The 16,078-nt window shown below is 35.2% G+C and overlaps 2 protein-coding genes across 2 annotated transcripts; both read left to right on the top strand.

Annotated features, from left to right (window-relative positions):
• Positions 1 to 557: 557 nt before the first annotated feature.
• On the top strand, positions 558 to 7,553 carry LOC141344802 (solute carrier family 22 member 13-like). The gene is made up of 10 exons (XM_073849698.1): positions 558 to 963; positions 1,144 to 1,247; positions 3,105 to 3,259; positions 3,971 to 4,139; positions 4,263 to 4,383; positions 4,476 to 4,570; positions 4,661 to 4,875; positions 4,951 to 5,059; positions 5,150 to 5,356; positions 7,310 to 7,553. Exons 1-10 carry the CDS (start codon positions 589 to 591, stop codon positions 7,371 to 7,373), a joined length of 1,614 nt encoding a protein of 537 aa, XP_073705799.1. The 5' UTR covers positions 558 to 588; the 3' UTR covers positions 7,374 to 7,553.
• A 3,041-nt stretch (positions 7,554 to 10,594) lies between these two features.
• LOC141343659 (solute carrier family 22 member 13-like) lies at positions 10,595 to 15,611 on the top strand. The gene is made up of 11 exons (XM_073848241.1): positions 10,595 to 10,969; positions 11,150 to 11,253; positions 12,753 to 12,919; positions 13,060 to 13,228; positions 13,336 to 13,456; positions 13,548 to 13,642; positions 13,701 to 13,720; positions 14,136 to 14,347; positions 14,417 to 14,508; positions 14,599 to 14,805; positions 15,548 to 15,611. Exons 1-11 carry the CDS (start codon positions 10,595 to 10,597, stop codon positions 15,609 to 15,611), a joined length of 1,626 nt encoding a protein of 541 aa, XP_073704342.1.
• Positions 15,612 to 16,078: the final 467 nt, after the last annotated feature.

The raw sequence follows: 16,078 nt of genomic DNA, 5'->3' as shown, positions 1-16,078 counted from the left end.
TATATATTCAAATTTACAATGGTTTAATTCTATTCAGACTTAACTCTACATTCAGATTAACTTCTATACATATATTTATGATTTGCACATATATTCAGTCTTTATCTATATATTTATACATATCTACATATTGCAACTTAAGTACATAATCACAATGTATATATTCAGACTTACCTCTATTCAGATTTACCTCTATATATATATATATATATAGTCGTGATTTACAATTTTATCTTACAATTTGTATCTATATATTCAAACTTTTAACTATAATTTTGGATTTTCATTTTTAAAGTCAGGTTTATATGAATAAATAAATTAATATAGTCTGATTTAGTTTATATATTTTGATTTATAACTATATATTCAGTATTATAACTGTATATTCTAATTTATAATATATATCTTTTTCTGTATTCTATCTGTCTGTCAAAACATTTGAATGTTGACCCGTTATGGTTTTGCCACAGTGACATGACCATTGTTCTCTGTGACATATTCACATGATTATGCAGTTAAACATTAATTTGCCATGTTTTCTAGTATAACTTCTCAAACTTTCTTGAGTTGTTCCTCTTCTGGACCACCATGGCTGATTTTGGGGAGATTTTAGAATCCATAGGAGACTTTGGGCTCTTCCAAAAGCTTCTCTTGTTTGCTTTGTGCTTTCCAAATCTCTTTCTGCCTTTTCAGTTAGCGAGCCTTGTCTTCAACCATGCAGACACAAACCACCATTGCAACACTGACTGGATTCTCCAGGTGGGTCCCAATCTGACGAAGGAAGAGCAGCTTAATCTGACTCTGCCCAGGCTCCCGGATGGCTCTTTCAGTCCCTGTGAGATGTACGTGCCCGTGGATTGGGATCTGTCTGCTATTCAGGAATATGGTCTAAACAAAACCACCACTTGCACTGATGGATGGGTGCATAATGATACTATTTATGAGGCAACCATTGTCACCGATGTAAGTACTACCGCTGGTATGTTTTAAATAAACATGGAGAAAAGGTAACTTATGACTTGTGGTCGCACCATAATGTAATTTAACTAGCATGTGTTTAAATGACCTCACTTTAAGCTGATTTAGACAACAATATGCTGTTTACATTGAGAATGTGCCTGATATGTTTGTGATGTTTTGCAGTTTGATCTTGTATGTGGTAATACAAATCTATTTCGGGGAGCACAGACAATATTCCTCGCTGGAGTATTAGTTGGAGCTTTACTTTTTGGGCCTTTTTCAGAATCGTAAGTATTAAAAACCTATGTAGTTTAGATTAAATACAGAATAGCTCATTTTAGGTGTCCTTATCACAGTGTAATTACACAAATAAATACTAAGTAATTTCAATGTTAAAATAAGGTTTGGCTTAAGGTTGACTGCTTGTTGTTTTCTATAATGTACTGTTATTACAATAGTAAGTACATGTAATGTTTAACAAGGGCACTGTAAAACAAAGTGTTACCTATATATGTATACCTTTGTACCTACCTATCCTCCACATCTAACTTGCAAATCATACTCGGGTAAAAGTAAAGTGTACTTGAATGCACTAAAAAATACTTAAATACAAGCAAGTACATTTGTAGTACATTTTAAAACAAAACGTATATTTCTACTTTAGTAGTACTTCATTGCAATTGCAAAAGTATACTACATATCTCTGATATTAATTTTTAGTACATTAAAATAAAGTTTACTACTGCAAAAATATACAGAGGATGTTCATTAGTGTATTTCTTAAAAGCGTGCTTTGAATGATTAAACATTAGTTTAATGTTAGTACACTTTTATATAGTTATCCTACGTTTAAATTTAATTGAGTTAAAAAATATATTAGTATATAATTAGTAATATATTAATATATTAGTAATATAAATATTACATTACTAATATATTAATATAAGTACATTTTCCCAAATCACAAAGCAAAACACCTTGACATTTTTTGCAGAATGTGCCTTTTATGTTTTATGTTAAATTAAGTATTATCAGTGTAAGCGTTTGGAGTTATATTAAAATATGTAATATAATGATAAAAATATTAGGTAACACTTTACAATAAGGTGTCATTTGTTAACATTAGTTGATGTAACTAACTAACATAACGAACAATGAACAATACATATTTTTACACATATTATTAATAATACAACACATATTATTACACTATTTGTTAATATTGGTTAATGTTAGTTAACAACAGGCGTTCATTGTTTGTTCATGTTCACAGTGCATTAACTAATGTTAACAAACTTGTGATTTTAATAATATATTAATAAATGCTGAAATTAACATTGACTAAGATTAAGAAATGCTGTAGAAGTATTGTTCATTCTTATTTCATGTTAACTAATGTAGTTAACTAATGAACCTTATTGTGAAGTGTTACCATATATTATATATGATATAATATTGTTACATTGTTTCATTTAATTTCATTATGTAACATGTGTGACCCTGGACCACAAAACCAGTCTTAAGTAGCACAAGTATATTTGTAGCAATAGCCAAAAATACATTGTATGGGTCAAAATGATTGTTTTTTTCTTTGATGCCAAAAATCAATAGGATATTAAGTAAAGATCATGTTCCATGAAGATATTTTGTACATTTCCTACCGTAAATATATCAAAACGTAATTTTTGATTAGTAGTATGCATTGCAAAGAACTTAATTTGGAAAACTTTAAAGGCGATTTTCTCAGTATTTGGATTTTTTGCACCCTCAGATTCCAGATTTTCTAATAGATGTATCTTGGCCAATTATTGTTCTATAACAAACAAACCATATGTCAATGGAAAGCTTATTTATTCAGCTTTCAGATGATGTATAAATCTCAGTTTAAACAAATTGTCCCTTATGACTGGTTTTGTGGTCCAGGGTCACATATATATTTCCATAGAAATGTACTCTAATGTCAATGACATGAAAAATAAAGTCACACCAGCATATTCCAATTCAAATTAACAAGATTTCAATTCATGCATGATGTTATCAATAGTCCTTTCCGGTAATATAATATTTTCTCTCTCTCTCTCTCTCTCTCTCTCTCTCTCTCTCTCTCTCTCTCTCTCTCTCTCTCTCTCTCTTCTGAACTTAAGGTTTGGTCGCAAGCGAGCTACACAGATTCCTGTAGTGCTCATGCTAATATTCACAGTCGTGACTGGTCTCTCTCCAAACTTTTACGTGTACCTTGCATCGCAGTTCATTGTCGGCGTTTCTGTTGGAGGATTTCGGATTAACGGCATTATCCTTGGTATGAGATAATATTGAGGTTTTCATCTAGACTGAATATTTAATGTAAAATATCGGAGAGCTCATCATCTTACTAGAAAATACATAAAACATAAACTTTGATTTTGTGTCATTAACGATTCAGTTAATAGGTCTTGATTAGTCTCAGCCTCAGATATCAAGCCCTCAAACCATTTGCTGAATGTCTGATTCATATGGCACACAAAAGTGGAAACTCTTCAGGAGTTTCAGTCATCATTGGATTGGTTGAAATATACAAGATTTCCGAGAGACGTGTGTGTCGCGTTCTTTAACGTTCTGTCTGGAAACAAAGATGCTGTGGCACTAAACCCGCTCACGAAATCAGAAAGCTGTCGTGTTTACAACCGTGACAATGACCGCCTATCAGGATCAACTAAACGCTGGATTTTCAAAAGTATGTGAACTATGTAAAATTCCCAGAACAGTCTCTTTAAAATAAATCCAGGAGTTTTACACACCAGTTTGTTATTGTGTGGACATTTCCACACCCCTAAACATGAAGTGGCACAAAGCGAAACGTGATTGGTTGCTTTGCCTGTCAATCATATGGCCTCTTTTGGCTACGTGAAACTAGGTCTTGATAGACTTTATTGGTTATATATTATGTGACTGTAAAACACACAGTAGCTGTTTCTCATCATTATAATTCCTATAATGTGTGTTTATCACAATGTTTTCCTCCTTGCTGTAGCCACCGAGTGGATTGGAGTCGCTCAGAGATCCTATGCAGCCTGTCTGAGTCAAGTCCTGGCCGCTTCAGGGCAGGTTGTGTTTCTTGCCGTTGTTTATTATGTCAGAGACTGGAGACTGGACCAGTTTATAATGGCTGGCCCACTTGCATCTGTGGTCATCTACATATGGTATGTGTGTTCTTGTTTAAAACCACCTCAAAGAACCTCTCAATGCACTTCTGTTATTTTGGATTTGTTTTGAAGGATGAATTTGCAAGTAAATGGTATAATTTGATATGCCCACCAATATAGGTTTATTCCAGAGTCTGCCAGATGGCTTCTTGTTCGTGGAAGAGCTACAGATGCAAAAGAAGTCATTCAGAAGGCAGCGGCAATCAACAAACGTACATTTCCAGACTCATTAGTGGAGAAGGTGAAGATGTATTTCACAAATTAACACATCTAGCCAAAAAGACATGTTTATTTGTTTTAAATAACAAAATATCGATAACATCTTTTTGTTAGGTTCTAAATGAAAAGCCTGTTAAAAGAGAAGGTATCAAAATCCTTTTTGCTTCCCGTGTGCTCAGGAAATATTTCTTAACCATTACCTTCGCATGGTAAGCTGGTTCTCAGAGAAACTTTTGTTCTTGTTTCTCAGAGAAAGTTCATATCGAAACTTGAATGGCCCTGTGTTTGTTCATACTCAGGTGTGCGTTAAATCTAGCGTACTACAGCCTCTCTCTGAATGTGGGGAAGTTTGGCCTTGATATTTTTCTCAATCAACTCATATTCGGCGCCTCTGAAATTCCTGTTCACTTCATCTGCATGTGGTCTTTGGAAACGGTTGGAAGAAAGGCATCTCTGATGGGTGCCCTTATAGTAGGAGGGTCTCTCTGTCTCCTGACACTCGTAGTTCCACAAAGTAAAACCTTCTTCATATTTAACACTTTGTAACATGCGAAAAATCAGCACCTAACCATGTAATGCTCTTCTTAAGGTAATTATATCGCCATCGCTGCTCTTGCCACATGTGGAAGATTTCTCATGAACGCCGCAGGCAGTGTTTGCAACATTTATATTCAAGAACTGTTCCCCACTTCTATTCGGTAGGCATGAGCCTGTGTCGTTTTCTACAGGTATGAATGAGACTGTTGTTTTTAGTGCAGTTATGTAATAATCTACTTGTTGATTTTCAGTCAGACGGCCATGGGTTTGGGCACCACTGCGGCACGAGCCGCAAGTATGTTGTCTCCTGTGGTGAATATGCTGGAGATCTATCATTTCACTATTCCTACTCTGGTGTTTGGCAGCTTGGCACTAGTGAGTGGGATAACGGCCTTCCTGCTGCCTGAGACCAGGCGCACCGAGCTGCCTAGTTCGACAGAAGAGGCAGAGGGCAAGAGGTACATGTACTATAGCATTGACAAAGTTGTGACTCTGTAATACTTAAGTTAGACATTAAAGGATTAGTTCACTCCTATATTAAATTTTCCTGAAAATTGACTATTTGACGTAATGAGTGACTACAAAATGCGTGAAATCGAGCTAGTGCAAGACAAGCATTGTTTTTAGGAAATGACAAATCGTTTCGCATATAAGACCCCTATTCCTCGGCGTAGAAACTTACTGATCCCCTTTGAAGTCCACTATATGCAAAAAAAAAAAAAAAAAAAAAACCTGGAATGTTTTCTCAAAAACCTTAATTTCTTCTTGACTAAAGAAAGAAAGACATGAACATCTTGGATGACATGGGGATGGGTAAATTATCAGGAAATTTTCATTCTGGAGTGAACTAGTCCTTCAAGTCTTATCTTACTGTGTCTTTTTACATTTTACAGTGCATCCGGAAAGTATTCACAGCGCTTTACTTTTTCCACATTTTGTTGTTACAGCCTTAGTCCAAAATTGCTTAAATTTACTATTTTCCTTCAAATTCTACAAACAATACCTCATAATGACAAACATGAAAGAAGTTTGTTTGAAATCTTTGCAAATTTATAAAAAAAAAAAAACCCAAAAAAATCACATGTACATAAGTATTCACAGCCTTCGCCATGACATTCAAAATTTAGCTCAGGTGCATCCTGTTTCCACTGATCATCCTTGAGATGTTTCTACAATCAACTACAACACTGGACATGATTTGGAAAAGCACACACACCTGTCTATATACGGTCCCACAGTTACAATGCATGTCAGAGCACAAACCAAGCAATGAAGTCCAAGGAATTGTCTGCAGACAGGATCAAGGCACAGATCTGGGGAAGGCACAGTGGCTTCCATCATCTGTAAATGGAAGAAGTTTGGATCCACCAGGACTCCTCCTAGAGTGGGCTGCCAGGCCAAACTGAGTGATCGGGGCAGAAGGGCCTTAGTCAGGGAGGTGACCAAGAACCCGGTGGTCACTCTGAAAAAGCTCCAGCGTTTCTCTGTGGAGAGAACATTCCAGAAGAACAACCATCTATGCAGCACTCCACTAATCAGGCCTGTATAGTAGAGTGGCCAGATGGAAGCCACTCCTCAGTAAAGGCACATGACAGACCACCTGAAGGACTTTCAGACCATGGTCTGATGAAACAAAGATTGAACTCTTTGGCCTGAATGTCAAGCGTCATGTCTGAAGGAAACCTGGCCAATACCATCCCTACAGTGAAGCAAGGTGGTGGTAGCATCATGCTGTGGGGATGTTTTTCAGCGGCAGGAACTGGGAGACTAGTCAGGATCGAGGGAAAGATGAATGCAGCAATGTACAGAGACATCCTTGATAAAAACCTACTCCAGAATGCTCTGGACCTCAGACTGGAAAACAGTTCATCTTTCAGCAGAAGAATGACTCTAAGCACACAGCCAAGTTAACAAAGGAGTTGCAACGGGTCAACTTTGTGAATGTCCTTGAGTGGTCCAGCCAGAGCCCAGACTTGAACCCAATCTCTGGAGAAATCTGTAAATGGCTGTGCACCTACGCTCCCCATCCAGATTGATGGAGCTTGAGAGGCACTGCAAAGGAGAATGGGAGAAACTGCCCAAAAATAGGTGTGCCAAGTTGTAGCATCATACTTAAGACTTGAGGCTGTAATTGGTGCCAAAGGAGCTTCAACAAAGTATTGAGCAAAGGCTGAGACTTATGTACATGTACATTTTTTATTTCTAATAAAAAAACATTTCAAACAAACTTCTTTCACCTTGTCATTATGGGGTATTGTTTGTAGAATTTTAAGGAAAATAATTAAATCTATTTTGAATTATGGCTGTAACATAATAAAATGTGGAAAAAGTGAAGCACTGTGAATACTTTCCAGATGCACTGTATATTTTGTCAGGAAAAAATAACATGCTATCCCTTTATTACCCAAAAGGCGACCAAAAATGACTAATCCTGGACCTGGAGATTGTGAAGACATCAATGCAACCAAGTTATAACCTCTTCTTGCAAAATTGTGGCTGGTGTTATTCTGTTTAAAGGTTTACATTGTAGTGATATGTAGCAATAACAATCAATTTTTTTATTGTAATTCCTGCAGTTTAGCAGAAAGATTTGGAGATTAATGTTCTGTTAATATGAAAAATAATATGCAATAAAATTCATTTGAATTATTGTTTTATGACCCAGTTAATTTTTTTCATTACATTGGAATGTCTTGGGAAGGAATAAGAGTCTAATTTCAATCAGTCTCCCCAAAAACATCCGAAGCGGGCTTGTGTTGTTCAGTTGACTCAAGGTCTATTGATGGCACGGTCTCTTCAGCAGAGCTTCCATCAGGCAACACAATGGTATTTTCAAGGCTCTCGGTTGGATTAAGTTCTTCTGCAGTATCACTTAGTTGGTTTTGTATTGGATTTATAGGCTCTTGAGGTGTATTTTGACAGGTGGGCTCAGAGGAGAAGATACAGAAACATTTTCTTGAATCAATGCAGGGTCATCTTCTGTCCCTCCAATTTTCTCTGAGTCCTTCTCACTTGTAGTTTCTGTTTTGATTTCTGGTGTTTTCTTTATTTCTGGCTCTATTTCAGAAAATGGAAAGAGTCTGCCCGGTAAATTTTCTAGGTTTGACATTGGGTTTCTTGCCTTCTGTTTTTGTCTCACTTTTGATCTCTTTCCTACTTGGACCAGATATGAAGAGTTTGGAAAGAGGGCTTTTACCTTTAGACCAAGACCCTTTATTCCCTTTATCCATGGCTTGTTTGTTAGCAACCTTTGTGTTGCTTTTATTATCAGATTTTGGAGGCATATCTAACATGTCCAGGTTTTTAGATTCAACCTTATTAATATCTGAAGGTTCTTGATTTTTGGAGGTTACAGCCTTGGTATTACTTTCAGAGAGTGCCGCAAACCCCACAGCTTAATAAAGGCAAATAACTAACTCTCTGACATAAATATTATTATTAAATAAAGTTAATAGTAATAGTGAATTGTGTAATGATGTTGAAGTGGATCTGTAATAGCCCTCTGAGGCACTTCTCTGGTTTATTGCTAGATGGTATTATATTGTTGAGTTACACATTACACTTACTGTCAGCACTATTTTTTATTAGTTTTTAAAGTGCTACGCAAGTTTAATATAGTTGTTTTGAAAATTGTACAGTATCATATAAGTGGGTCTATATAAGTGGGTACACCCCTCACATTTCAGCAACCATTTTAGTATATCTTCTCAAGGGACAATACTATAGAAATTAAGCTTGGATATCTTTTACAGTAGTCAATGTGCAGCTTGTATAGCGGTTTAGATTTACTGTCCTCTGAAAATAACTCAACATACAGCCATTATTGCCAAAATAGCTTGCAAGAAAAGTGAGTACACCCTAAGTAATAACAGCAGTATGTTGTTTAACCATGCAAAGCCACATGTCCTATTCTTCATGTTTATGTTTTTGTCTGCTTGACAGGACCACACAAAGTTGTGCATTTTGTATTAGAGCAGTTAAACTTTGGTGCTTTAAGTACAATCTCTCATACAGACCACTGGATGTTCAACATGGCATCTCATGGCAAAGAACTCTCTGAGGATTTGAGAATTAGAATTGTTGCTCTTCACAAAGATGGCCAAGGCTATTTGAGTTTCAGTAACACCCTGAAACCGAGTTACACTACAGTGGTCAGGGTCATACAGAGGGTTTCCATTCGGAACAGGCCTTGCAAGGGTCAATCAACAAAGCTGAGCACTCATTCTGTGCCTCAGGATTACGCCAAACAGGAGTATTATATAAAATCTGAATATAAAAATGTAAATTGTAAATATATATAAGTAAATCTGAATATATAATTATAAATCTGAATATATAAGTGTTATTCAGAATATATAGTCATAAGTCTGAATATATGTAAGTAATATATATTTATAAATCTGAATATATAAATGCAAATTATGAATATATAGAAGTAAACCTGAATATATGGTTACAAGTAAGAATATATAGAAGTAAATATGAATATATAGAAGTAAATATGAATATATATCTATAAATCTGAATATGTACATGTAAATTATAAATATATAGTTATAAATGTATATATAAGTAAATTCAAATATGTATTTAGAAAACAGATTATATAAATGTAAATCTAAATACACTACCAGTCAAAAGTTTGGGGTCAGTAAATTTTTCTTCTTTTTTTTTTTGAAAGAAATTAATACTTTTATTTACCAACGGTGTGTTAAATTGATAAAAAGTGATAGCAAATGCTTACATTGTTAGAAAATATTTATATTTTGAATAAATGCTGTTCTTTTGAGCTTTTTATTCATCAAAGAATCCTCACAATTTCTAAATAAATACTTTGAAGGGCAACAGTTGCAATATATAATCCAATATAGATCCAATATAGATCATTGTAATAATAAATCAGTATATTAGAATGATTTCTGAAGGATCATGTGACACTTAAGACTGAAGTAATGGCTGATGAAAATTCAGCTTTGCATCACAGGAATAAATTAAATTTTAAAGTATATTACAATACAAACCATTATATTATATTGTAATAACATTTCACAATATTACCGTTTTTTTCTATATTTTTGATTAAATAAATGCAGCACTGATGAGCATAAGAGACTTTCTTTAAAAACATTACAACTCTTACTGACCCCAAACTTTTGACCGGTAGTGTATATAGTTATAAGAACATATACAAGTAAATCAGAATATATAGTTATAAATCTGAATATATAAATGTAATTCCGAATATATAATTATAAATCTTAGATTTTAAGATTCAAACATATACATTCTGATTCACAATTACATAGTCAGAATAATTACTATATATTCACAATTTACATTTATATATTCAAACAACTATTTATTTCTATTCAGACTTATATTCATATCTATATATTATGTATACATGAATCACAATTTACATTTATATATTCAGACTAAAAACTATTCACATTTACCACTATATATTCGTGATTTACAGTTTTAAGTTACAATTTGTATCTATATATTCAGACTTTTAACTATATACTATACTATAACATTTTCTGTCTGTCAAAACATTTGAATGTTGACCCGTTATGGTTTTGCCACAATGACATGACCATTGTTCTCTGTGACATATATTTTGAAAACATTAATTTGCCATGTTTTCTAGTAACTTCTCAAGCTTTTTTGAGTTGTTCCTCATCTGGACCACCATGGCTGATTTTGGGGAGATTTTAGAATCCATAGGAGACTTTGGGCTCTTCCAAAAGCTTCTCTTGTTTGCTTTTTGCTTTCCAAATCTCTTTCTGCCTTTTCAGTTAGCGAGTCTTGTCTTCAACCATGCAGACACAAACCACCATTGCAACACTGACTGGATTCTCCAGGTGGGTCCCAATCTGACGAAGGAAGAGCAGCTTAATCTGACTCTGCCCAGGCTCCCGGATGGCTCTTTCAGTCCCTGTGAGATGTATGTGCCCGTGGATTGGGATCTGTCTGCTATTCGGGAATATGGTCTAAACAAAACCACCACTTGCACTGATGGATGGGTGCATAATGATACTATTTATGAGGCAACCATTGTCACCGATGTAAGTACTACCGCTGGTATGTTTTAAATAAACTTGGTGAAAAGGTAACTTATGACTTGTGGTCGCACCATAATGTAATTTAACTAGCATGTGTTTTAATGACCTCACTTTAAGCTGATTTAGACAACAATATGCTGTTTACATTGAGAATGTGCCTGATATGTTTGTGATGTTTTGCAGTTTGATCTTGTATGTGGTAATACAAATCTATTTCGGGGAGCACAGACAATATTCCTCGCTGGAGTATTAGTTGGAGCTGTACTTTTTGGGACTTTTTCAGAATTGTAAGTGTTAAAATCCTATAGTTTTGTACTTTTGTTTCAAATCAAAACAGTACATTTTTGTTTCGAATCAAAACAGTACATTTTTGTTTCAAATCAAAACAGTACATTTTTTTGCAGTACATTTTTGTAACATTAAGTATTATGAATATAAGTCTTATGAGTTATATTAAAATATGTAATATAATTATACAAATATTATATATGATATAATAGTTATATTGTTATAGTATTTACAGTGCCTTGCGAAAGTATTCATACCCTTTAATTTTTTCACACTTTATGTTGATGCCTTATGTTAAACTGCTTTAAATTTTTCTCCACATCAATCTACACTCCATACACAAAAAACAGGTTTTTAACATGTTTGCAAATGTATTGGAAATAAAAAACTGAAATGATTCCATTGCATAAGTATTCATACCCTTATCTGGGACAGTTGAACTTAAGCTCAGGGCCATTTTTGTTGCTTGTAGATGTAACTACACTTTGAGTAAAGTTAACCTGTGGCAAATTCAATTGAATGGGTATGATTTGGAAAAGCACACACATCTTAATAAAAGGTCTAACAGCTGAAAATGCATATCAGAGCAAAAACTAAGCCCTGAGGTCAAACAAACTGCCTGTCAAACTCAGAGATAGAATTGTGGCAAGGCACAGATCTGGGGAAGATTTCATTAAAGGTTCAAAGAAGGTTCATAGAAGCATGTAGTTTCTATTACCATTAATAGAACAACTTTGAAACAACCAGGACTCTTCCTAGAGCTGGCCTCCTGGCCAAACTAAGCAATTGATGGAGAAGGGCATTCGTTAGAGTGATGACCAAGAACCTGATGGACACATCACTGCAATGCTCCACCGATCTGGGCTTTATGACAGTGTGGCCAGACTCAATCCTCTCCTCAATGAAGACACATGAAAATAGACTTGGAATTTGCAAAAAAGCACCAAAAGGACCCTCAGACTGTGAGAAGATTCTCTGGTCTGATGAACCTCAATTCCAAGCATCATGTTTAAAGGAAACCAGGGATTGCTCATCACCTGCAGAGTACCATCCCAACAGCAAAGTGTGCTGGTAGTAGCCTCATGCTGTGGGGCTGTTTTTCAGCGGCAGGGACTGAGGGACTCATCAGAGTAGAAGGAAAGCTCAACTCACCTTTTTTATTTTTAATCAATTTATCAAGGTGTGACAGTTCCGTTTTGCTTTGTCATTATGGTGTATGTAGTTTAGATTGATGTGGGAAAAAAAAGTTAAAGTAGCTTAACATAATGCAGCAACATAAAACGCAAAAAAAGAAGGGGTATGAATACTTTCGCAAGACACTGTGTATAATACATTTCCATAAAAATGTACTCCACCTAATGTCTGACATGAAAAATAAAGTTGCATCATATAGTCAGCATACAAAAATGATTATAATTCATGCATGATCATCAATAGTCATTTCCAGTATATAGACTTTTTTTTTTCTTTCCTTCTCTTTTTTTTTAATGAACTCAAGGTTTGGTCGCAAGCGAGCTACACAGATTCCTGTAGTGCTCATGCTAATATTCTCATTGCTAATATACACAGTGACTGGTCTCTCTCCAAACTTTTACGTGTACCTCGCATCACAGTTCATTGTCGGTGTTGCTCTTGGAGGATTTCGGATTAACGGTATTATCCTTGGTATGAGATAATGTTCAACATCATTCTGGATTTCAACAGTATTCAACGTAAAATATTAGATAGCTCAACAATTTACTAGAAATACATCATTATAATTCTTAAAATATGTGTTTATCACAATGTTTTCATCTTCGCTGTAGCCACAGAGTGGACTGGAGTCGCTCAGAGATCCTATGCATCCTGTCTGAGTCAAGTCCTGGCTGCTTTGGGGCAGGTTGTGTTTCTTGCCGTTGTTCATTATGTCAGGGACTGGAGACTGGACCAGTTTATAATGGCTGGCCCACTTGTATTTGTGGTCATCTACATATGGTATGTGTGTTTAAAACCACTCTTCAATGCAGTTCTGTAATTTTGCATTTGTTTTGAAGGAAGAATTTGCAAGCGAATGACATAATTTGATATGCCCACCAATATAGGTTTATTCCAGAGTCTGCCAGATGGCTTCTTGTTCGTGGAAGAACTACAGATGCGAAAAAAGTCATTCAGAAGGCAGCAGCGATCAACAAACGTACATTTCCAGACTCATTAGTGGAGAAGGTGAAGATGTATTTCACAAATTAACACATTAAGCCAAAGGACAGGCCCGTTTGTCTTAAATAACACAATATGGATAACATCTTTTTGTTAGGTCCTAAATGAAAAGCCTATTGAAAGAGAAGGTATCAAAATCCTTTTTTCTTCCCGTGTGCTCAGAAAATATTTCTTAACCATTACCTTTGTATGGTGAGTTGACCTGAACTTTTTAAGTTCATATCAAAACTAAAATTTTGTTCATACTCAGGTGTGCATTAAATCTACACTGTAAAAAATTTGCTGTAGTTCTGCAGCTGATTGCCAGTAACTTACTGTAGATTTTTAATTTATGTTATTTACTGGCAACAGTTTGTTCAAAGTTAAATGAACATTAAACATTAACAAGTCTTTGTCTTTACAGAATAAAACTATAAAATAACAACCTACTGCAAAGCATTCTGGGAACCAGAAACCATCAACCTTTTTCTGTTTTTTTCCTTCAGATTTTGGTTCCCAGAATGCTTTGCATGAGGCTGTTATTTTAGTTTTATTCTGTAAAGATAAATACTTGTTAATGTTTAATGTTCAATTAACTTTGAACAAACTGTTGCCAGTAAATAGCATAAATTTAAATCTACAGTAAGTTCCTGGCAACCAGCTGCCAGTAATACTGTAATTTCTACAGATTTTGTTTACAGTGTAGCGTACTACAGCCTCTCTCTGAATGTGGGGAAGTTCGGCCTTGATATTTTTCTCAATCAACTCATATTCGGCGCCTCTGAAATTCCTGTTCACTTCATCTGCATGTGGTCTTTGGAAACGGTTGGAAGGAAGGCATCTCTGATGGGTGCCCTTATAGTAGGAGGGTCTCTCTGTCTCCTGACACTCGCAGTTCCACAAACTAAAACCTTTTCCATATCTATCACTCTATAACATACAAAGAATCAGCATTTTGCCATGTAATGCTCTTCTTAAGGTAATTACATCGCCATCGCTGCTCTTGCCACATGTGGAAGATTTCTAACGGGCGGTGTTTGCAATGTCTATATTCAAGAACTGTTCCCCACTTCTATTCGGTAGGCATGAGCCTGTGTCGTTTTCTACAGGTATGAATGAGACTGTTGTTTTTAGTGCAGTTATGTAATAATCCACTTGTTGATTTTCAGTCAAACAGCCACGGGTCTGGGCTCCACCGCCGCACGGGCCGCAAGTATGTTGTCTCCTGTGGTGAATATGCTGGAGATCTATCATTTCACTATTCCTACTCTGGTGTTTGGCAGCTTGGCACTAGTGAGTGGGATAACGGCTTTCCTGCTGCCTGAGATCAGGCGCACCGAGCTGCCTAGTTCGACAGAAGAGGCAAAGGGCAAGAGGTACATGAAAATGTGTTTGACTCTGTAATACTTCAGTTACACAGTAAAGGATTAGTTCACTCCTGAATTCGAATTTCCTGATAATTTACTCACCCCATGTCATCCAAGATGTTCATGCATTTCTTTCTTTAGTTGAAAAGAAAGGTTTTTGAGGAAAACATTCCAGGATTTTTCTCTATATAGTGGACTTCAATGGGGATCAGCAGGTTGCAGTTTCATTGAAGCTTCAAAGGGCTCTACATGATCCCAGCCAAGGAATAAGTGTCTTATATAGCGAAACAATCTATCATTTTCTAAAAAACAAAAAAACCAAAAAAAAAACACAAATTTATACTTTTGCCTACGTCATTCCTATGTGACTACGTAATGCATGAAGTTGAGCTAGTCTAAGACGAGCATTCGAGCATTAAAAAGTATATAAATTGTTATTATTTTAGAATATGACCAAATCGTTTTGCTATACAGGATCCTTATTCCTTGGCTGGGATCGTGTAGAGCCCTTTGAAGCTGCATTTAAACTGCAATTTGGATCTTTAACCCACAAATCCCCATTGAAGTCCACTATATGGAGAAAAATCTTGTTTTCCTCAAAAACCTTAATTTCTTTTTGACTGAAGAAAGAAAGCCATGAACATCTTGGATGAAATGGGGTGAGTAAATTATCAGGATTTTTTTTTTATTCTGGAGGACTGTACCTTTTTAGATTTTTTTATTTTGTCACTATCCCTTTATTTTCCAAAAGGCGACCAAAAATGACTAATCCTGGACCTGGAGATTGTGAAGACATCACTGCAACCAAGTTATAACCTCTTCTTGCAAAATTGTGGCTGGTGTTATTCCGCTTAAAGGTTTACATTGTAGTGATATGTAGCAATAACAATCAATTTTTTTATTGTAATTCCTGCAGTTTAGCAGAAAGATTTGGAGATTAATGTTCTGTTAATATGAAAAATAATATGCAATAAAACTCATTTGAATTATTGTTTTATGACCCAGTTAATTTCTTTTTCATTACATTGGAATGTCTTGGAATGTTCATTTTTATTATAATTTGTGCAGTTTAGCTTAGTTTGTAAATTTAGTGTTCTGCTAATATGTAAAATAATATGCAATAAACCTCATTTATTGTTTTTATTTTTAATGACCCATTTAATTTTCTTTTTTTAGTGAACATGGTCATTACATTGGTTCATAGTCAACATTTACATGAAAATGACTTACTTTTCTTGCATATATTTAAATCAATGTATTCTTCCCCTATGTCTTATTATAT

This window comes from Garra rufa, chromosome 10, assembly GCF_049309525.1.
Source record: "Garra rufa chromosome 10, GarRuf1.0, whole genome shotgun sequence".
Taxonomy (NCBI): Eukaryota; Metazoa; Chordata; class Actinopteri; order Cypriniformes; family Cyprinidae; genus Garra; species Garra rufa.
The sequence above is the reverse complement of the archived record's forward strand: the minus strand, read 5'-3'. Positions and strand labels throughout refer to the sequence as shown.

What these genes read in the sequence shown, in the direction of transcription:
- LOC141344802 (XM_073849698.1), top strand. Translation starts at nt 589, where the DNA reads ATGGCTGATTTTGGGGAGATTTTAGAATCCATAGGAGACTTTGGGCTC. An exon ending in TTTGGGCCTTTTTCAGAATC is followed by an intron (nt 1,248 to 3,104) that starts GTAAGTATTAAA and finishes TCTGAACTTAAG; the next exon opens with GTTTGGTCGCAAGCGAGCTA. An exon ending in TCTGTGGTCATCTACATATG is followed by an intron (nt 4,140 to 4,262) that starts GTATGTGTGTTC and finishes CCACCAATATAG; the next exon opens with GTTTATTCCAGAGTCTGCCA.
- LOC141343659 (XM_073848241.1), top strand. Translation starts at nt 10,595, where the DNA reads ATGGCTGATTTTGGGGAGATTTTAGAATCCATAGGAGACTTTGGGCTC. An exon ending in AGGCAACCATTGTCACCGAT is followed by an intron (nt 10,970 to 11,149) that starts GTAAGTACTACC and finishes GATGTTTTGCAG; the next exon opens with TTTGATCTTGTATGTGGTAA. An exon ending in TTTGTGGTCATCTACATATG is followed by an intron (nt 13,229 to 13,335) that starts GTATGTGTGTTT and finishes CCACCAATATAG; the next exon opens with GTTTATTCCAGAGTCTGCCA.